The following is a 24072-nucleotide window of genomic DNA, read 5'->3' on the forward strand; positions in this document are numbered from 1 at the left end:
CGATAAACATCCACTACATTACTATAAGTATTGGGACAGTAAAGAAATACGAAAGACTATCAATTCACAACTGTATTCGTTGTCTAAATCGAATAAGATGTTTACCTGCCTGAGCTTTGCTTTGGGAAAAAGTAAAGATTAGACCCCGTGACTAACACTGTCACAACGTTTGGTAGATATCAGATGCAATACTGCACCCTTTATTGTACGAAGGTTATTCTGGGTTAATCTGGCCATGAATTTGTTTTCATATTTGGATTGACCAGTTGGACTTGGAAATACCTTATGTGATGGAAATATGAATCTCTGGCACCCAATAACTATCCACACTAAAGGTCAGTCCGCTCTTTACTTCATGACATCTTCTGCAAAACTGATTTTCAGTACTTGCTGCCCAGCTTTGTGAAATAATGTAGGGTAAAAATGCACATGAAGGTTGGAAGACTTTACTCTGCTGTCCTAGTATTTTGGCTTGTATAATATTGATCAGAGATACCTGTCAATGAATGATTTGACACATCTTTGATTTCATCAGCCAGAAAGTCTTAGTTTACATGTTCAAGGCTCCAATGAATGTAGCACTTATAAATGTCTAAATTCATCAATCTCAGAGTAGCTGTGTTCACTGTGGTATTCCCAGCATACATCTGTACTCATCATACATCTGTACTATACTGATGTTGATGTTCATCGATCATAAGATGTCTTTTCATCGACAAGTTAATGATATATTCATTTTGGAATATATGCCTGGTGTTGGCTTAATGGTTTGGGTGGAGGGCTTGGGATCCTAGGATCCTGAGTTGAAATCCCATTCAGCTTGTGAATGAATACCAGGTGGGGTTGACTCTGCCTGTCATCCTTCTGAGGTTGGCAAAATGAGTGCCAGCATGCTGGTATACTGTGTCGGAGTGGTGATGAGTCCAGAATTGTGTCCAATAGTCAAGGAGACTGCTTAGGCAGCACCAACACTGCATAGATTATGGTCCTGATGGATAGATGGATTCTGGAATATCTCATTCCACACTTCCTGCTGGAGTTACGATTGCCTCTGCATCGCAATTGATGAAATGATACCATACCATAACATTTCAGTCACTATATTAAAAATACAATGCTCATGATATCGTAACTGTTTTGGGGCTCACCGTCTTTCATATAATTTATTATCTTGTTCAATTCCATAGCCCTCTTTGAACAAAGTCAAATCTCCAGTCACTCTTCTCTATTTTTCATGAATTCTAAAGAACTTCAAGCACATGGCCTCCCACATTATCATTTTTATTCCAAAGTATAAAATGGAACTTCCAGATTATGTTCCACTATAAATGAAATGGGAGATTCGGCCCATCATGCCTGTACCACACCAAATACCAGAATTAATAAATCTGTCAATACTCCTTCTCTTCATATGCAGCCTTTTGGTTGCTACACTGGTACTCCTTTTGCCAACCTTGGAAGGATGACAGGCTGAGTCAACCTCCTGGTGTTAATTCAGCGGGGAAAAACGGGACTTCAACTCAGGACCTGAGAATCCCAAGCCACCACCCCTACCGCTAAGCCAACACCAAGTTGACGAAAATATATATGACGGATTAATAAATGAACACATTTACACCAAATTAAGATGTTTCCATCAAACAAAAGCATTTACTCTAAAAAGGCAAGCTTACACAATTACATTCACACTGTAAGTGATTAAACTTTTTTGAGGGAAAAGAAGGTACACAGGGTCAGGTCGGCAGATGACTTTATGTGTGTGTTCCTTTGCAGATGTGGGAAGATGTAAATGAAAGCTTGAGGGAATGTTTATTAAAGATTAACACATTGCTCACTCTGTTTGTGTGTCCCTCTTTAACCACCACCCCCACCTACCCTATCAAAGATTGTGCATTCATAATTAAATAATTACCATGCGTGAGGTAGCTCTGGTTTGATTAAGGATCTGCTTATGAGAAGTGTTATGTCATGTGATACACAAGCAACTGTCCATGTAATTTGATCTATTGTCTCATCAGCATTCAACTGTTTTGCATTCATCAGCAGGGACAATCACAAAGATGTATTCTCCAAACAAAAGTCCTCCAATCATTCTGCCCTGATAATTCATCTTCTCTTTATCATATGAACAAAAGCATGTGAACACATCAATTCGATATTACTTCAATCGTTCATCCTCTGGTTTTATTGCCTCTTATTTACTTTAATCCCCTTCTTCGAGAGATGTGTATCGAGTCCTAAGGCTCCTGTCGTTTTTTTCAAATTGCTTATTTATTTCTGGTTCATTAAACCTTGTGATAAAAATATACTTTACTACTCGAAATATTTTTGGGAAGAGGGGTGGGGATGGACATGGAGCTATTATTGACTGATTGCACTGTGGTGTGTTTACAAAACAATCTAATTTTAGATGATTCAGTACAAACATTATACACTTTGCTGAAATCGATGAAATCATTTACGTGTAACCCAGTAAATGGTTGGTGTGGTTTAATGATCTACTTACAGGATGTAGGTGATCACGCCAATCGCCCAGCAGTCTACTGGCTGCCCGTAATGTTGCCTTCCGACCATCTCCGGGGCTAGAAAGAAATTAAGAAATTACCATTGTACTGTAATATATTTCTCTATTAATGAAGGTGTAGCTAAAGTTTGTCATTCTTAGAGCGAGAAAACAAAACAAAACAAGAAAAAGAGCAATCAGAGATTGTAGACCCTTGCCAGGACTTCTTTTGAGTGGTTTATTTTCTTAGGTTTTAGGGTAAATCCCATATGGCTGCCAAACCATGTGACCGATGATGTCATATGTATGACCCTTTTGTTCCTCATGGAAAGGCAGTCATGTGTGTAAAGTTTCACCTCAATCCGTACAGCCATTTCAGAGAAGATTTTTGAAGGTTTTTTTTTAAACAGTATGGCTGCCGGATCACGTGACCAATGAAGCCATCAAAATAATTTTGTGGACCATTTTATCCCGAGATGATCCTCAAAAATTTTCATACTGATCAGATGTAATGTTCTACATATGCAAATATGATGTCATAATGAAGGCAACTATGACATCATAAAAAATTACACATTCCCCACGAGGAGTACTTGCCGTGTGCCAAGTTTCAATTTTTTTCCTGGGTGCGGTTTCAGATACAAAGATCCAAAGTTTTTTTCCCGTTTTTCCAACATGGCAACCACACCACATGACCTATGACATCATAATTACCATTAAAACATTCTACATGAGTAGTCACACCGAATGTGACAATTTCGTCTCAATCCTACGAGCAGTTGCAGAGAAAAATACAAAAGTTCTGTGCGGACAAACAACAAACAAACAAACAAACAGACCCAAATGCAATACCCTCTCCTTTGCCGAGGGTAATTTAAATATTCTCCATGGGGTGGGTGGGGGTCGCTCCTACGCTGAAAATTTTGTGTCAATCGAACAAGTGGTGGCTGAGAAAAAAAGTGTTAAAAAATAATTGAGTGGTCGAAGAACAACAATAATAATAATAACAATAAAAAATATTATTTTCGCAAAATTATTAATTTTTTCTTCTCCATATTCTCATAATAAAACTTTGTTGAAAATTTATGACAAAAGCTCAAATGGTAAAAAAAAAAAGCTATGGACCAGACACACAAACAGACAGACAGACACACAGAAGTGATTGCAAAACACCGTCTAATAAGATTGATGTCACTCCTTCACTGTTGGAATCCCACTACAAATTGAACAACTGTGGCTGGTTTAGAACAACAACAAAAAAAGGTTAAAGTAACATATTTTACTCTTAGTTATTAGATTGTTCAATTTCAGAATATAATGGATCTTGGTTACATTGAAACTACAAGGAGACAACATTAAATATGAGAACAGTCCCATGATGTGGAGAGCAATAGATTGGATAAGATAGGGTCAATTGGATAAGATATGGTCAATAGAATAGCTGTAATATGAAAGAGTTTATTGTTTTGAAAAGTGTTGGTGAGGAAACCAACCTGTAACTGGTCAGGTCAATATTTGTTATTGATTTTAACATCCTGGTTAGTGATGTAGTCAAATGATTGCCATGAAATGTATGTGGCACGTCTCTTTAAGGCAACAAATGATGAAGCTTCAAACTCAACAAAACCGAAGATTGCAATACATTTCACACTATTAGATGATTATAACCTATAAATGCAACTTGAAGATGAAGAATTGAAAATGTATGAAACAGAAATCCACCATTTTACCCATATTTAAATATTCACCCCACACCATTGACTGGATTTTGATTTATTTTCTACCACTCAAAAACTATTCTGCAAGATTATTCTGAAAGTATTACAAATTTTTAAGTGTTCATAATGTTGTTGTTGTTTCATGTGCAGCCTGTGGCTGCTGGTTGCATCAATTTATGGAAGCACGGCTGCACCACTGATGCAGTGCCCCTGTTACCAGTAAGCTGGTACTCATTTTGCCGACCTCGAAAGGATGACAGGATGAGTCAACCCATCTGGTGTTTTTTCAACGGCACGATTGGGGCTCGAACTCAAGACCCTCAGATCACAAGACAACCACCTTAACCCTGAAGCCAAAATCCAAATCCGTTGGGACCATACTCTGTACAGAGCGTCAGTGCTGCCGAAGCAATCCTCCTGTGCTATTGCACACAATCCTGGACGGGTCGCCACTCCGACACATGATACTCGAATGGCTCAATCATCCCAGCAAGCTGGTACCTCAGAAGGATAACAGGCTGAGTCAACCCTACCTGGTATTAATTCAATGGAGGCAGGATTTGAAGTCAGGATCCGAGGATCCCAAACCCACCATGCTAACCATTAAGCCAACACCAGGCTCAGTGTATGCAATTCACCAATCATACTGCATTTTGATGTATTGCATTGCATTTGAATGGAGAATAGCAAATATGTTTCATGTCAACAAAGCAGTTGATTTCAAACAAGACGCATCACAACATGACCAGCTTAGCATACTTTTAGTATGGAGTAACCTTGCAATAAACAAGCTCAAATGAGCTAAGATCCTCGTCCTCATAATGATGACGTCATAAAAACGAATATGACGTCTTTGTGATGCATCAGGTTTGCGATAAATTATATGTGCTAATGCCCGGCTTGATTCCCGCAAACAAAATTCAAACAGCTTGCCTAGTTTCGGAGATAATGGTGTAGGCGATTTCCATTAGCGGCGATATTATGACGTCAACTTTTTTTTTAGGAAAAATTTCCAAAATCGGAGATGGTTACTGTCTGCACGTGGGCTTTCTGCATATACATGGCAAGCTTCACGAAGATCCAATGAAAACTCTGGGTTGTGAAACAAAAAATGACAAAAAATAGGAATGACGTCATAAAAATTGATATGACGTCATAGTGATGTATCACATGTACGGCAATTAATCTCTGCTAATGCCCAGTTCGATTCCCGCAAACAGAATTCAAAAAGCTTGCCTAGTTTCGGAGATAATTTTTTCGGCGATTTCCATTAGCGGAGATATTTTGACGTCATAACTTTTTTTTCCAGGAGGAATTTTCATAATCGGAGATGCTTACCGTCTGTGCAGGGAATTTTTACATATATATGCCAAGTTTCAGGAAGTTTCGATGAAAACTGTAGGCTGTGAAACAAAAAAGTCCACAAGAAGAAGATGAAGAACAACAACGTGAGTAAGACTTAGAGATCCTCCACGAGGATCTAAAAACAAACTCAGTGGTGTTGTAGTTAAGAGAGTATATTCAGGGTCTGGGAGGTACGTGGTTCAATTCTGACCCTAGCCAAGCCATACCAAAGACTTTAAAGGTGGTACATGCTGCTTCCTTACTTTTGAGGCTCAATATTTACAGGATAGAGTATTTAGAAACCTGTGGGTTGCAATACCATTGGGGGTGTAAGCGGTAGGGAGGGGGAGAGGAGGGGGATGGGGGCAGTGTTGAGATTTCTGTGAATTGCCCTGCTGATTGGGGAGACAGAAGTGAAGTTGTGAGATGGCATCACCACACCTAGAGTGCCCTGGGGAAGTTGTCACTTCCTCCAAGTTCGCAGTGATATTCATGTCTCAGGTTATGAACCATAGGTCAATAGATGTCTGGGTCGGGCCTGGGGAGTCATAGATTCACTGGATCATGGGGTGTGGTGCTGTAGGTACCTGTGCAGGACAAAAGTCCGAGTATTCAGGTCCTTGGTGCTTCCATTCTTGCTCTACGGATGTGAGACTTGGACTCCGACCAGGGATCTGAGAAGGAGACTTAATTCCTTTGGTACCAGGTCTCTTCGGAGAATCCTTGGCTATCACTGGTCAGACTATTTGTCCAACGAGCGGATGCTGAGAGAGACTCAAATGAAATTTGTTACCTGCATAGTCCGAGAGCATCAGCTGCGGCTGTATGGACATGTGACTCGTTTTCCTGATCCTGATCCTGCTCACCAGATTCTCTCAGCGAGGGAGCCTCGTGAGTGGAGGAGGCCAATGGGCCGACAACATGCCTCATGGTTGCAGCAGGTTGATCAGTATCTCAAGGAGATGGGGATGGGGCAGGAATCTGCCTGAGGGATGGCCAGACGGAGGCCCCTGGAGTACCAGAGGAAAGTGGACACAGTGATACACTGCTCCGGCACATGCTCCCATACCTAAACTAACCTAACCTAACCTAACCTCCAAGTTCACTGGCTGTGTTTGTCTGAAGTCGTGTCTGGTATTTTCTCATGTGTTTGTCTGCATGTCTGTGCCTGAATTGCGGTGCTGCTTCTCCACAAGGCCTAGCTCTAGACCATGTAAAAAAAAGGCAAATCGATTATCATATTTGTCATTTCTGAAGGTAATAGAATGATGTTTGTAGTCTCGTGTACCTCATTCCAAAGCATCCCTTAAAAAACCCAATAACTATAGATGATGCTTGTACAATATCCACACATCCGAGTATTCCTGAAACTGAAGGAATTATAAATTGAATAGCCAATGCCATGTAGGGAATTGGCCAGGGAGCTGGCACACAATGTACTTTTGTTCTTTAACATCGACAACACAAATGCAGACTGGTCAGCCAGATTTTCAACCCTTTCCAGAAAACAGCATGTTCCCGAGGTGCAACTTACAGCAGTTTTAGTTCAACCACAGTTTTAGAACACTGGGGTTCAAATTCAGATCAGACTGCTGAGAGGAAAACAAGCAAAAAACAAACCCAGAACTTTTGGAATGACCTTCAAAATTGGTGACAAAACTTTTGGAATGACCTTCAAAATTGGTGACAAAACTTTTGGAATGGCCTTCATTTTATGATACTTCTTTCCATGTCAGAACTGCAGTCATATATAAATCTCTTGGGTTTGAGTCGCGAAGCTTGAGGGATGAATCTCAAGTCGAGTCCCAACTTAACAACCATATCACCTTGCCTCAGGTTCTCTTTCATGGAATCTCTTTTTTTATTGCCCCTTATTTCCTTGAATCTCCTTTTCTTGAGAGATGTAATTTAAGGTTCACAATTAAATTTCCAGTGACTCCATTGCCTTACTTAGGTTTAATGACTCAAGTATAAAGGATCTCATCCCAGGTCCTGTCAAGCCTACAGCCTCAACACAAGGTGTGAGTTAAGTTGAGTCATGAGGCACATGAAGTACTACGACTCAAATCTGCCAAGTCCGAGTCACTGACGAGTTTTACAGGCCCGATTCAAGCAAACTGGTGGCTCAAAAGAGTCTGGTGCAGTGATTGAGATTTCAAGGTTTTTCCTATTTATTAAAATGAGTAATAACAGACGATAAAGGTTTTCTTAGAGTGCTATCATATTTAAAATAAATTGATTAAATACCCATTATAGTTCGACACAGGAAGAACAGGCTGCTTTTGAAACGTACCCAGGTACTCCGGCGTTCCACAGGGTTCACGCATCATCCGGTTCTGTAGCCTTGCGAGATGGAAGTCGCTGATTACCACCTTGGAATGTCTTAAACGGCTGTAGTATACAATGTTCTCAAGCTGATGCAAAGAAAAAAAGTTCCTTGAAATCATTATAATAATTGCAAGATTCTAATAAAATGTTGAAATTGTTACGTTATGAGAATAGTCATAATTATGTCAGTGGAGAAATAAAGTAGAATCATAATAATAAAAGAAAGAAGTGACAATTAATAATAATTATTACCTCCGTCACCAAAGGTGGACGGAATTTATGTTTTTACCCTTGTTTCTTGCGGAACTGAAGATTCGCAAGAATATTGGTTGGCCTGGTCTGTTATTCTGTCTCATTGTCTGTCTGTTTGTATGTCAATCGCCGACAGGTCACATTTTTACTCCGATCTTCGCGAAACTTCACAACCTGGTAGAGGTAATGACAAGCTGGAAGGCCATTGTTTTTGAGGTCAATAGGTCAAAAGATCAAAGTCACATAAATCGTCAATTTTCAACTGAGCTTTCAACCAAGAAAAACACACTGAAGATGTCCGTCAAGCTACGTGATTATATGTCCTTTAATTACGTACTGTTTCAACGTCAGTTGCATCGTGACGACAAATACGTCTATTAATTACATACTATTAGAATGTACCTTTTAAACCTTTCGACCCTTTAGACTGCTGAACATTCTTCGACCTTTGAAGACCCTTTAAGACTCTTTAGACACCGTTAGCCATTTACATCCTTTAGACCCCTTATACCCCTGTATACCTTATACCGCTTGAGACCTTATAGATCCCAAAGTCCCTCTAAAACCTTGAGGCCCTTGAAGCCCCCAAACACCATTAAGTCCCCAAAGAACATTAAGAACCGTAAACACCCCTAAAGGCCCCCAATACACTTAAGGCCCTTTCAGACCTCAAGGACCCTTAAGACCCCAAAGACTGCTAAGACCTTTAAGACCCACAAGACGTTTTAGACCCCCAAGACCCTTTAAGGCCCTTTTGACCCTAAAGACCCATAAACCCCTAAGACCCTCCAAGACCATGAAGAACCTTTAGACCCCTTGAGAACCTAAAGACCCCTAAGACCCTCTAAAACCTTAAGACCCTTGAAGACCCCAAATCACCCCTAAGACCCCCAATTCCCTAAAGAAACCTAAGACCCCAAGATTCCCAAGACCCATTTGACCCATAGAACCTTTAGATCTTTACACCCCTGAGATCCATTAGACTCATGAGACGTGAACACCGATTAGACCCCTTACACCCTTCAGATATGTTCGACAGCTTGGACCCTTCGACAATTCGAGCTTTGGACCATTTTGGACCCTTTTTACAAGCTTAAGAGATTAAACCTTTTTGACCCCTTAGGGTTAGAGCTTAAACCCCATTATTGGAACGACCCTTTCGATCTTTACACCATCTCGAACCTTTTATGGAAACACCAAGCAAACATCTATGGTGTTCTTGCAAAATGCAGACTATTTTTCAGCTATTAATGTGCAAACTCGACCCACCCAGAGGATGGGTACTTTGCTAGTCCTGCATTAAAACAAAAACAAAAAAACGGGTGGAGAGTGAACTCTTATCAAGGTGAAGTCTAGGTCGACCCCTGTTAGTACGTCCATTAATTACATAGTTTCAACGCGAGTTGGACCATGAATACATTTATTAATTACCTCTATTGATTATGGGCTATTGGAACCTTTTAGACATGTCGACCTTTAGAGCTGTTACACCTTTTAGAACCCTTTGACCTTTTACACCCCTTTCGACCATTTTAAACCTTTTATACCCTTTGGACCTTTTCAGACTCTTTAATAGCCTTTAAACCTTAACACCCTTAAGACCCCAAGACTCTCAAGCCCATTTATAACCCTAAGCCCCCATAAAACCCCAAATACACCTTAGACCCTTAAAACCCCTAACACCCTTTAGACCCTTTATAACCATAAGATCCTTTAGGAACCAAGACCATGTATAGACTCTACAGACTCCATTAGAACCCTTAGTCCCCTAAGACCCCATGGACCCTGTTAGACCTTCTGTTTGAGGGCCTTCTGCAATAACACTTGAGGGTCACCAGTCATAATCAAAAGGCCCACAATTGGTAAACCACCTCAGTACCAAACGAAGAGGGTGCAAAATAGAATCAATTAATTAATTTTCTCTTTCTCTTTTTCAAGTTCTGATCATCTTGGTTCGTGGCATAAGAAACAGTCCCACGTGGAAGAGAAAAAGTCCCACGTGGCAAAGAGAAAACGGTGTCCATGACAACAATTTCACCCCCATTATAATCAAATGAGATATTTTTTGTGATTTTATTATTGCCAAACCTCAGGAATTTTTCAAGCTATCAGATTGAAACTTCCACAGCTTGTTTGTACATGTGTAGTGCATGTTTATAAAATCTGGTGAAAATTAGTCAAAGGTCAAGGTCATTGCCATCCAACACATTTAAGACACCTATTAGGTGGCAATTAGAAAAGGTATCAACCAAATTTGTTATGCACAACATTCCATCATGTAAAACACTGAATGGGTCAAATTTTCCAAATTGCTAAATTGCTGTTTCCATGGCAACTATTGTTTATTTGGATTTCACAAGTATTGTGCTATGTACAGCTTCTGTCTTATTTGTTTGTCTGTTTATCTGTTGGTGTGTCTTTGAGCAGGATATTTCAAAAAGTTAGAGACAGATCGAGACAACATTTTGTGGACAGGTTCGGTGTGTGGCAAGGACGAATTGACGAAATTTTGGTGAAGATCTGGATCCGGATTCGAATACTAGAATTTTTGAAGTGATTCTTCACCATTGAGAGGTAGGGCCAAAAACTAAATATAGCATGATATCTCAAAACGTTATTGATGGATTCAGATGAAACTTGGTGGATAAGATGGATGTGTGACAAGGATGAACGGATTAAATCTTGGTGAAGATCCGGATCAAAGAATTTTAAAATAGTTTTAAGCGATTCTTCATCCTTGAGGGATAGGGCCAAAAACGAAATATAGCATAATATTTCAAAACATTATTGATAAATTCAGACGAAACTTAGTGGATGAGTTGGGTAAGTGACAAGAACAAGTTGATTCGATTTTGGTCATGGAATGGATGCAGATCTGGTCCATCAGTGGGCTACGACATGTCAACCGTTCAGCCTGGTTAATTAGTGGAATTACATTACAACAGAAATTCATTTTGAATGTTGAATATATTAATTTGCTATAGGTGATGAAAACACTAAGGTGGATAAACATGCCAGATTAGTGGTTATATCAGTTATCCAGGCGGCAAAATACATCTTGGGATGAAAATACCTTGAGGTTCCGGTGAACGACACCCTGTGAATGTATGTATGCAACTGCCTGCAAAACCTGTCGAATGACAAGGCTTGCATCTCGCTCAGAATAGTAACCTTGATCCAGGATCCAGTCGAACACCTCTCGGCCAGTTGCCCTGCAGGAAAAAAATAAAACATCGCAAGGACATTTGCTCATCTATAAGTTATTAATTATGTTCAGTGGTCCAGGAAAATGTACATGAAGTTATCCCACGGTCCAGCAAAACACGAGAAGAGATGTGTCATCAAAATAGTTCAAACAAGAAGAAAACATTCAAAGCAAAATGATGTCTTGTGTTCTAAGTGTGTATGAAGTACCTGACTGCTGGTTTGCATAATGTCCAGGAGTGTGGCTATGCTGGTGATGCAGTGCCCCCTACCCTGTAGATTCGGCCAAGGTATTGGCACACAATGGCGTCCTATTTTCAAAGGGACATGCATACGTGGCAAGTTGGAGGTGTTGAAAAACGGGTTGGTAGGAATCAAAAGCGGTTTTATTATTAATATTTATTTATTTATTTATTTATTTATAAGACGTGATCGGAATCCTGTAGGGTTGTGAACTGGCCTTCTGTGAAGGAAAGCTCATGTGATGTCCCACAGAAATGCACAATGTCCTTAATACCCCCAAAATTTGGGGAATAAGGAGAACAAATGAATGAAAATAATGAAAAACTGGAAACCAGAGCAATACTTTGCATATTTGCTCGAGGTTGCTATGTCTATCAGGTCGTGTGAATCCTTACGAGTGTAATGGAATGGAAACACTGCGTTTTTTAAATTGATCATACTTTCCATCCAATACAGGTTTTGATGATAATAATAATACGGGTCTGCGGGTTTTCAGAAACAAAAATAGTCAAACCCATTAAATGCGGATCACTTGTCATCTACGTATATGGTGCCGTGACACATTTTAGGCCTATACTCAGGGCTTCACATAACTGGTATGCAGGTACTCATGCATTGTAAAAAAAAAAAAATGGATACTTCAAAGGTGCTAAGAAAGTTCAAAAGTATACCACAACAACAGAGCTTGGATTGGAAGGTTTTCTCAGCTCGTGTGGGTACGATTCTTCTCTGATAATTCTGATATACTGTGATTTCAAAATTTAAGTGTACAAAATTGAGTTTATAAATTATAACATTATAAGTTATAAGCAATATCATAAGTTAATAACTTGTAAAATTAAAAATAATAGATCGAAAGAGAACGTGCGAACGAACAAGAACAAGAGTGTAATTTGTAAAGAACAATGAGAATGTAAACAATGAGAATCTTTACTAATGTAAAGAACAAGAGAAGGTTCAGGGGCATCCGGAACGAAAAAGAACGGCTTGAGAGAGAGTCTCGTCTGGAGCGGATGTTCTGAGAGAGCGCTTACAGAGGAGTTAGACACATGCAAAGCTGAGAGGCGCGTTCAAAATCAGAGTGGCGATTGGGAAAGCAGACGAGTGCACTCGGAGCTGATGAAAGGGGTGAGGCATGGAGAGAATAAGAATGGGTTCTCGACGCTCAACTCGCGATGGACGTTCCGTCAAGGTCTGGTTGTGCATAGTGCAGTTCAGGAGAAACCAGTTTGGCTTGTCGGCACATCTATTTCCAGTCCAAGTGATCGTGTGACAAAGGTTTCTTTTCAGTCTCGTCACTTCTTACTGTTTGTGTGCAGTGTGACCACTCCTCATTTCCATAAATGCCAAGGTGAGCCAATGAAAAAAGCCAAGAATTCACAAGGTTTCGGAAAAGCGATGATAATAGAAAACCTATCCGCCAAGAAAACCTATAGAAAACCAAGACGCCAAGGTGAACAACGAATAGCCAAGATCTTGTGAAAAAAGCCAAGGGGTGGTCACACTGTTTGTGTGTGTTTCAATCTCGCCTGTTGACATAATACTGAGGAGGAGGACGAGCTTAACAATAGCGAGTTCGATGAAGATAAATAATTTTCGTGAGTGCCAAACAATTCCTGCTGATACTCATCGGAGAACCAAATCATATAAATTGTGTGAACCCTTGACTATACTCAATTTGCCTGTTTCATTTTAAAAAATTTTATTTTTGATCCTGAAGGAAGATAAAAAGTATAAACAATTATCAGAAAAGTTTTTATCCCACGCATGCGAAGCGAAAAGCGGGGTGAAGAAATTGGTTTATGTCTGTCTGTCCATCTTATCAGTTCATGATCGAGGAACAGCTTAAATAAATTGAATGTTATATTTTTGAACACGAATCAGAACATGAATAGAAAGACAAGTTTGCCGTTTTATCATATTTGGACTCTGAATTCGTCCATACATGCACAGAGAGGAGTGAGATGATATTTTTCCTCTGTCTGTCTGGCAGTGAAATAAAATTGAAAATCATTCCAAACAGGAAACTTACTGGTTTTAAATTAACGATGTCATAATGGACACAAACAACAGGCACGAATAACTAATGTAAAGTGTTAGATAAGGTGATGTAATAGACAATGTGGAAAATGGTGGTAAAACCTAAGTGGAAGAGTATGAAGATAGATGTTGGACGGTAACTTAATGATAGTGGGGCGATTTGAACATAGAACAGGAGGTGCAAGTGAGGTGGTTTTGAGAGGGAAGGGGCGAAGGGTAAGGGAGGATTGTGAGCATGGATCTAATCATGAGGGGATGGAAGGCAACATGAGATGGCAATGAGCTGTCACTCTGAAGCACTTGAGAGAGAGAAGTGGGAATAGACATGCAGGAAGTCGATTCCAACGGTGAGGGGGAAAAAAAGCAATAAATAAGTAAGAACTGAACTCCCAAAAGTTGATCACACAAGTAGACCCATACGTTAGGCGACTTTGGAACATTCAGGGAATCTTGGCACATGACTGTGCTTTGCTGCAGAGTTCAAGATAGATAAAGTATTCTCAAGACATTTCAACTCATCCATTCCACTTGAGCACTCCTTACTACGTGCATGTACATTGTCTGGGTTCATTTTTACAGCTGTTCCATCCATTTTTTTGATTACTTCATCTGAACGTGTTGATGCAATTCAAAAGAAACGAATCGGATGCACAGTTTCATTGATCGTGGAGTTACGAGGGTATTGTCACTGTCATCGTTAGATGTTTAACATGTATCATGCATTCAGCAGAGCTCGTGCAATGACGCACCAGCTATGGTGCAAAGAATGACAACAGATAGCAATGTGTAAATCACCTCTTTCACCTGGATATGTCAATAACGATTGACAACTCCAATGTGAACTACCGGTTGGCAACCTGTTCATCAAAGACATCAGTATGCAGGAGTTTGATGTGTCGACAAGTGTGTGAAAGCAACACTTTTATGAGGAAGGTTCCTGTCCACAGAGAATGTTAAAATAGACAAAGAAGCAATGACCAGGAACGTGTAACAAGAGGCGGTTTAAAAATATCTATGTGTTGTAGAAAATGCTGACGAAATGCAACGCACTGAGATGAAAGAAGATAATAAAAGAGTGCTGATGAAGATTTTGACTGAATTCTCGAAGTGAGTTGAATGAAGAACAAGATCTCAAGAAATACATGGCGGCACCCATCGTCATATTCACTTTTGATATCATGAACTACAAACTAGTCCCAGTCGAACCTCTTGATCAATAAATGTCAGCTTGATCGCTTGATACTAAAACTATATTTCATCGAGCCTGTCATAATAGTCATATTCATGAGCATGAGAATGAGATGAGTATGAGAACTCATGAGCAGTCGATCATCTCTACTTACTGAGATGAGATGGTGGCAGAGGGATGATCGAGAAAGATCTTGCAAAATATTTTGCAGTGGGTTGAGCTACACATCTGCAATACTCTCAAGATAAATACCTACGTCTAGTCATATTCAACGAGACCGGTGAGCCAAAGTAATCTATCTCATGACGAGCCAACCATAGCAAGAAGAAAGTGGGACTACAGCAGATGTCTAATGATGATAGACAATCGACAAAAGTCAGGTGGAACAAAGCATCAATAAGAGGAAAGATCACAGAACACTGAAGAGCACCAAGGATTAAAAAAAACAAAAAAACTGCACCAGTAGTTCCTGTGAAGTGCGTCTTCATTAACCAGTGAGCAAGGGTCTGATGGTTACAGAGTTCTGGGCTGAAAGGTGAGCTCAGAGGCATTCATCGTGTCAGCACAAGATCAGACCAGATGCATCCTCGAAAAACATGTGACAGTTGACTGCACGGCCTGCCATGAATGGCATCGTGGCAGCTTGTCCGGCTCTTGCGGTAACCAAGTAAGTGTATCGACGCAATGTAATTGTGCAGGATATATGCACCTGTAAGCATTACGATTATGATGTTGGAGGAAGATGGTACTGGCATCAACGAAGAAGCAACAATTTTATGGGACATGATGCACACAGAAAGAACCATCAATGCCAACGAATCTGGCATCGTCATTGAGGACATGTAGAACAAACAGTGCAAGGTGACAGACATAGCTATCCCGTTCGACAAGAATACAGTGAAAGAGGCTGAAAAGCTGTTGAAGTAGTAAGGTGATTAACAGATTGAAAAACGACGGAAGTACAACATGCAGATGGTCTGAGATGATAGCAGCGATGGGTCTGGTGAACAAAAACCTTCAGAAACATGTTGATAAGACCCCTGGAAACCTAAGACTATCCAAACTGCAAAAGTGAGTTATGTTGGCAGTGCACACACTCTGCACAAAACTGTGGACCCTTTCGAAAACTGTAGCATCCAATTAATACCCACAAACTGCTAAGGTCTGGTTCAGTTTTATGTTTATGGATGTCGCTTAGTAATGTGGATTGTTGTAAATAATGACTTGAACAGCGCAAGTTAGAGCACATACCTCCACCAGGTTGAACAGCTTACGTTTTGTATCCCACTGATAGGCCAGATCTGCATCCGGACCTCCACCAGAATCTAATCAGCTTGTTCTTATCACCTCCCCAACTCATCCACCGAGCTTTGCCATAACTCATCCATAACTTTTTGAGATATCATGCTATAGGCAAATATCGTTTTTGGATCCATCCTCAATGATGAAGAATCAATTTAACAAATTCTCCAATCCGGATGCAGATCTTCACGAAAATTCAATCAATTAGTCCTTGTCACACACCCAACCTGTCCACCAAGTTTCGTCCGAATCCGTGCTTAACTTTTTGAGATATCCTGTTCACAGAGAGACAGCTGGGGTGAAAACATAACCTCTGTCTACCTTCGGTGGTGGAGGTAATTATAGTAATAGGAGCAATGCCCCTGTGCTCATTTGGGACACTGAACCAGGGAACCACTGATAGACATGCATGACCCGCAAAATATGTAAATTAGATGATGGTTTGAACAAATTTGTGAAAATACCGTGCAGAGATGATTCCTACCAATTTACATCTAAATTGTGTGAATACTTTTTGAGAAGATGCCAAAAGTCACGATATGGGAAGCATAATGACCTTTGACATTTTAATTGACTTACTTGATGTGCAATTTTTGATGGGATTTGCAAGGCATCAGGAAGCCTTGGTTCCCAGAAGTTCTACAAAGTTTGGTGAAAATAGGACTATGAGTTTTAGTGTCAGGGTGCTGTGACTATGAGTCAAAAACATGTTTGTAGTTTCAGAGAAGAAAGCAAATACCTATTTTAGGAGGTAAAATATGGACCCACTTTGACCCCCCCATACTCGTCGTCCCCCTTAGACCCTGAAGAAGGTTGTGGTCAGGTTTCATCGAAACAGTGTGTGTAGTTTCAGAGATGAAGATCTGAGTGTTTACATACTGACTTGCTGACTGACGGACATCGCACGATGCTAATACCTCACCTGAACTCTGTTCCAGGTGAGTATCAGGGGTACCCCTGATGAGGTTGTGAACGTTCATTTAGCTGAGAATGTATCCTGGATATGTTGCTACTCCATCACAAGGTGTTGCCCAAAACAGCCCTCAGCCAGGGATGGACCTTGGCCAGGCTACCAGCATGCGATGGCCGACTCTTTTTGCAAAGGACCACATAGGATTGTCAATGACCGCAAGTTGGTGCGTGTACAGATTGGACGGCCAGGTAAATGTCTCCTCCAATGGATGGTGTACTCATTGATACAACATTCCACCTGCAAATCACCATGATGGCGGTTTGTAGTTGGGCAGAGACTCAAACCCAAACAAGACAGATCAGAAGTGCTCGTGTTAACACAGATATCCTGTGAATCGCACACATTATCCAAAGCTTTCCACATGGATTTCTGAATGTTCAACGCAATTGGTCATTTGAATTTGTGAATAAACAATCGATCTTTAATGAGTCAGTAAAGAACTTTGAGGTTGAAGACCATTCATATGTCCTATGGGGGTTAAAATAAGTAAGCCTAACAAGTTGTTGTTGTTCGTCTTTCGGCTGCTCCCGTTATGGGTTGCCACGGCGGATCATCCGTTATGATCCGCATGCTGATTTGGCATAGGTTTTATGCCGGATGCCCTTCCTGACGCAACCCTGGTCACCTCTTACGACACAGGGATAAGGATTGGGTTTCGCCATGATTCCGGGCTGCCCTACACCCTCTCATAGCGCGGCCTAGCGCAGAGCGCCCGTCCTCAAGCGATCCTCCAACCCAAGCCTCCGAGTAGCCGGATTACAGGCGCACACTACTACGCCCAGGTTAAGCCTAACAAGTAGAGAAGCAAAATAAGGGTGATTGTTTTGTAAATTTTATTTGGTCCTGACAGGATGGTCCAGAAAGAGGACACTTAGCTTTTAGCTGCCTTGGCTGGGTTCGATCACATACCCACCTATAAACTGTCGGATTGGTGCTCCGCAGGCAGGGCGTCACATCACAAAGTGTACCCTCCCTCGGATGGATGTTTAACTGGGTGTTTCATCTGCTTGCATTAATTGGTGGACGTTTAAAGATCCCACGGTGTCATTCACAGCACCCTGAACAAATAACAAAAATCCTGCCCAAATCATCTTCAGTCGAACGTCAGGCCTGGTCAGCCGATTCGTGAAAAACTTGACCGCAAAAATTTCCCTGGCCAACCCTACATTAAAGTGGGGATAATCGGGGCCATTAAATAAGTAATAGTGGTCATAGGTTTTGGATTTAGATGCACCATATTCTTTACAGAGCATTGGTGTTGCCAGAGCAGTTTCTTGGCAATGGTTCTCCTGGGTGGGTTGCCATTCCCTTCCCAACGTTGTTTGTCATTGGACTCATTGATCACCTCATGTGTTTATCATTTCTGATGCAATGACTCATGTTCTTTCTGGAGAGAAGGGCGAGGAACAAGATCTGCAAGAATTGATTAATCAAAGTGAAAATGTTTGTTACAAAGTGAATTGCACAAATCATTAAACATCTCAGAGGGTCCACTGGATATTTGGACGAACATTGATCACAAGAGAAGATCCATGGAGATCGTAGTGAAAAGAAGGAATGAAGCGTGCCTTTCAGAATCGCACGCGTTATCCAATCTGCTTGAAGGACAAGCTGAAGGACAAACCGGGTGTGAATAGACAAAGTTTCAGACAAGAGAAGTTTTTCAATGACAACATTCATAACCACTGGCAAACGTCAAGCCACGTACTCGTACCACTAGCATGACCTCTCGTGGGACTGCAGAAGGAATGAGGGTGTTGGGATTTAAACTCGTGGGATTTTGAAATGCATCCTGTTATCACCAAGTGTTCCACAACAAACACGTACAAATAGCTGTCGCTTTTACAAAACCACCCAAAACATGTACTTAATGAGCTCTTCAAGCCTCTGGCATGAGCAACACAGTGGAACCCATAACCTGCAGAGGAAACAACCACCCATGGGAACCATGCTGGTTCCTGCGGAAACACATCCGATAATTTGCTTTCTTCTCCTTGCAGACATGGTCCAGACATTGTCTATTCCAGGTATGCACACATTGTTTATGAGGTGTATGAAGAAATGGTGCAGACACATTGCTTATTCTCTATAAGTAGAGCTATTGCTTAATCTATCTATGCAGACAAAGGGTATAAAGCATTGTTTTGCATTGTGCTTGCAGACACAGTAGAGGGTTTAATTTAATTTATTTATTTATATGTGAAGACCCGAGCTTGCTGAATTATCTGATGAGATCTGATGGAATTCGCAAGAAATTTCGATCAAAATCTCATCAGAAATTCCGTGTTATTTTGTACACACACGATGTGTGCTGATTATCGGTAAATCCGTAAATTGCTTATAAGTTAAGGTTATAACATCAAATAAAATAGCTTTTGCAAGTACTTACCAGTACATAATATATCCGTGTTTGTGTGTTTATATATGTGCTTGGGATCCTATGCTCCTGAGTTCGAGCCCCGTTGGCCACTGAATTAACACCAGGGGGTTGACTCAGCCTGTCATCCTTCCGAGGTCTTCGAAATGAGTTCCAGTGTACTGGTCCCGGTTATAACAGGTGTACCATATCCCTGTGCGTCGTAAGAGGCGACCAGGGTTGGCGTCAGGAAGGGCATCCGGCCATAAAACTTTGCCTCAAGAAGGGAACCATGATTGCGTGGGACCTGCAAAAAGCTAACCCCGACACAGCAGGGAAAAATGGCTGTAAAAAGGCTGTTTTTTTTTGTGTGTTTATAGATGTGTGTTTGTATGTGTGCTTGTGTGTGTTTGTGTGTGTGTTTATTGTTATGTCTGGCTTCCTTCTTGGGATTACGGTGCAGTAATTGGTCTTTATTTTGATTTTACTGCTCATGCCAACAATAACCACAGACAAGGCACAGACAATGCTTTGTCTAATAACACAAGTATCGGAAAACAAAAGCGTTCATCATCGTCCTTTCAAGAGGGTTGTCAGATGTTGAAATGAAATTGACTTCAGAATGTTAGAGTTATAGAGCCTCATCCGAAGACCTTACCGGTTGAAAAACACTTGCTTTTCAGGTCTTGGTTTGACCTTTAACTCATAGTTTAATCCCTTCCTTTCTAGAATCCTCGTCAGGCCGCTGAAAGCGCACGTCCACTAACTTTCCGTGTTATTGCGTTGCACACTTTTTGATGCAATCAACTACTTCGGGTCGTTTTGTTGGAACAAATTAAATGTGGGTTAGAACTCCATCGAGCGCGTGCATCTCGCCTACCACTCACCACCCGTGTACACGTTCTGGTTGCTGAGAAGTGTGTGACTCACAGCTCCAAAAAGATGTAAAATTCTTTCCGTGTCTCAAAAACATCCACGAGTTGCAAAACGTTGGGATGTTTGATCCTGGAGGTGAAAAACAAAGGGAAATAAAGATAACTTTCATGACCATGGGTTTCATTTCTCTTGCTCACCGCACACACTTTCAACCTCATCACGTTTACCGCATGCAAGTACAGGGTGGCCGGAAAGTCCCCTTTACCATCCCTAGTAAAACATTCATTCTTAAACTCTTTCACATTCGTTCATACATCAAAAACAATTTATACATCAAAAATAATGCTTTTTAAAAACTTAAAGTTGCACAAGGACTCCGTATACACATATATCTACAATAATAAATATCAATGTGTGTCTGTTCGTCCATCCGTCTCCTCCATAACTCCAAAAGCATGAAATCTAGTGGCCCCAAACTTTGCATGCATACGAAGGAAACTCCAAGGTGGTGCATGAATGAAAATTGGGTGTTTGGGTTAATTGAAACACCCCTTTTTGAAGATAATTTAGGGGTGCTCATCACAAAAAAACCCAAAATAAGCCTTACCAAGATGGTGGTGCACCATCTTGGTCAGCCCTCTGTCAGCTCACAAATCTTCAGCTGCCATTTTTTTTGGGGCCTGTTCAATAATGCCTTGGCTTGGAACAGACCGCAATGATTTCTTCACAATAAAGTTTTATTTTTCACTATCCTCACTTATATCATGGAATGCCTGTTCATCATACCTACAAATCGCTGGATACATTGCTATGGTTATAAACTCCCGCCAGAGATGCCAGCATTCATGGCTTTATTAAATTGGCCCACATGCCATAACCTCGAAAATCTCTTAATCGAAGACGAATTTCAAAATTTCAGCTCCAGAATTGAACTTAGCAGCAGTTCTGACTGCTCAAAAAATATTCAATTGTCTAATTCGGACATTGCTTGGGTGTTTCCGAGTGCATGGGTTTATGTGACCAATCGGTAATTGCTTGCCAAGCCAGCTGTTCCATTGGAGTGCTTGCTTGAGTGCTTAAGCCACTTGATGAGCGCTCTTCATTATTCACACTGTTACTGACTATATCGATCGATTTGAACAAAGTTCAGGGCCCACCCACCTGGATTTGGCCACACGGGGTGCCTCATGCGGTGAGTCAGTCGGTGGTTCACTTGCTGAAAATGTGCAATTTTATTTTACACCACGTTTCCCCTTTTATGTACCATCTCCTTCATTATACGACCCCGTCACCCCCGGAGTGTAGGATTTATATCCAAACCAAACAAAAATTAAACATTTCATTTTTGAAAGTTTCTTCACCCGTTTTGTTTGAGTTCTTGCTTGAGGAGTTTAACCAAAAGCAATTGGTGAGTGCTCTTCAAGCTTTGATGGCGATATGGCAGCTCAGTTCTCCGTGGGGGCATTTCCGGAGAAAGGAAGGCAAAATAAATTAGGTGACGAAAACGAGAAAGAGTGAATAAAAAATGTTTTTAGTTGTTATAAAGCAATGAATTGCCACATCACGGCAGGATAGCCGAGAGGTACGCACGCTCACTCTCAGCTGACTATCCTGGGTTTAAATCATGACCCAGCTATAAACAGTCATCCTGATGTTTCACAGGCAGGGTTATTCATCAATGTGTGTGCCGTCTCTTGGATGTACGTTAAACTGGGTGCCCCATCTGCCGGAATCCCCCATCTCCCCCCTCCCTTCTCTCGCTGCTCCCATCTGTCTACCCTCCCCTCTGTTTCCATCCCCTCTCTGCCCCCTCCCCTCCTCTCCGATCCCACCCCTCTCCTACTCTCTCTGACCCGCCCTCTCTCTCTCTCTCTCTGACCCCTCCCCCCTTTCCTCTCCCTTCCCCCTTTCATCTCCCCTCCCCCTCTCTCCCACCCCTCCACTATCCTCCTGCTCCCCCACCACTCCAGCTCTGTTGAGGGGATTGTTAAGGACTGACTGTTTAGTTTTGAATTTAAAACTCCTTCCCATAGTGTACCATGTACGATTCAGATTTGGAGAGAGCTGACCGGAGGGTGCAAAGGTCGCTGAATGTGCGAGCATGCATGCATGCATGCAGGAAGGCCTTTGCCGTGTAGATAGCATCGGTTTTGTATGCTCCCGCATGGTTTTACATGGAATCCGGCGGTTAAAAAGAAAATGTTGCTGTTTTGGCACATTTTATTCCCACCCCTCATGCTTGCCTTCCCTTCCCCTCATGCTGCCTTCCAATCCCTTCCCCTCCCACTACCTTCCTTTCCCCTCACACTGCATTCTCTTTCCCTCACATTGCATTCCTGTCCTTCACACTGCCTTCCATTCCTTCCCCTCATGCTGTCTTACCTTCCCTTGCCTTCACGAGACCTTCCCTCCATCTCCACTCATGCTTACCTCCTCCCAAACCCCCTCCTCTCTCCACCCTGCATGGACATCTCCCAGCGGTCTCTACGTGCTACATTCACATGCTGTTTTAACATATCCCATTTAATTAAATCCTGTGTACTTCCCTCCCCCTCCCCCCTACTTCTCCACAAGCCCAGTTGAGAACACCTCCCCTCATGCTTACCTCCTCCCAAACCCCCTCCCCTCCCCACTTCCCCCTTCCTGTCCCCCCATCCTCCTCGCTCCCAGCACCCCTCCTGCACAGTCAAGACAATCATTAAGAAGTGAGACAAGATACAAGAAGAGAAGACAATCATTAAAAACTTAGCAAATATTACTGCAGAAAAAGGTGCAAAAACTGATCCCTGCATCTACAGACCAATCAGCCTGCTCCCAATCATCAGCAATGTTGGAATCCATCATCACTTCCAACATTAAATCCTTCCACTTATCCAATGGATTGGTTTCCAACCATAAATTTGGATATAGTCCAGGTCACTAAACACTGGACATGCTGCTTCTGCTTTCTCAACAATGGATCGTGGTCTTAAACTCCAAACATGAGATCAGAGCCATTACATTTCCCTAGACTTATCGTGAGCTTTCGATACGGTCTGGCATCCCGCATTGCTCACCAAACTCTCTTCTTATGGTATCCAAGGCAGTCTCCATTCATGGCTCGCGGACTTCCTCTCCTGTTGCAGTCAACATGTGGCTCCTAATGGAATTCCCTCATGTCCTCTTCCCATCCAGGCTGGGGTTCCTAAAGGCAGTGTTCTGGGCCCTGTACTTTTTCTGGTTTTCATCAATGATCTCTCAGATTCTCTGGAAAATCCTCCTTATGTCTGCTGATAACTCTACCCTCAACTGTACCATCTCTCATCCCTCAGACCAGCAAGCAGCAGCCTCTTCACTCTCTGCAGACCTGGATAAAATCACAAACTGGTCAAACACTTGGCATATGTTTTTCAATCCTGACAAATCTTTCACTCTCACTCTATCTCTCTGACAGGACTGTCTGGAACCCCCCCCCCCCCAATCCCATCTACTTTCTCAACAATCCTCTTGAAGAAATCGTTTCATTCAAGCTTCTGGGTCTCACTATCTGCCATGATCTTTTCTGGGAAAGCCACATCTCCAAGCTGACCAACAAAGCCAGTCACCGACTGGGCAAAGTTGTGTGCAAAGGGGACTGTTACGTTGTGCAAAGTCCTTCCTCGGCACACCTAAACTTCAAACCACTTGCAAAGCTATCATCTGCAGTCTGATGAAAGACGACTCACCCTCTGGGATGGTGCTCCTGCCTCACATCGAGCCCAACTT

The 24072-nt window shown here is 41.7% G+C and overlaps 1 protein-coding gene across 3 annotated transcripts in view; it reads right to left on the minus strand.

Moving 5' to 3' along the window:
- The window catches only part of LOC147018433 (caM kinase-like vesicle-associated protein), a 179226-nt gene that overhangs the window by 38756 nt on the left and 116398 nt on the right, over positions 1 to 24072 (minus strand). For 2 of the 3 annotated variants that reach the window (XM_085898067.1, XM_085898068.1), the window contains 4 exons: positions 20383 to 20457; positions 11219 to 11357; positions 7859 to 7979; positions 2507 to 2582 (listed from right to left, as the gene is read on the minus strand). In XM_085898067.1, the coding sequence (XP_085754193.1) occupies positions 2507 to 2582; positions 7859 to 7979; positions 11219 to 11357; positions 20383 to 20457 (411 nt within the window). Of the gene's footprint in view, positions 1 to 2506; positions 2583 to 7858; positions 7980 to 11218; positions 11358 to 20339; positions 20458 to 24072 lie in introns of all 3 variants that reach the window. The other variant, XM_085898069.1, reaches the window with a different exon arrangement.

This window comes from Eptatretus burgeri, chromosome 10 (genome assembly GCF_056783735.1).
Source record: "Eptatretus burgeri isolate ZD-2024b chromosome 10, Ebu_testis_v1, whole genome shotgun sequence".
Classification (NCBI taxonomy): Eukaryota; Metazoa; Chordata; class Myxini; order Myxiniformes; family Myxinidae; genus Eptatretus; species Eptatretus burgeri.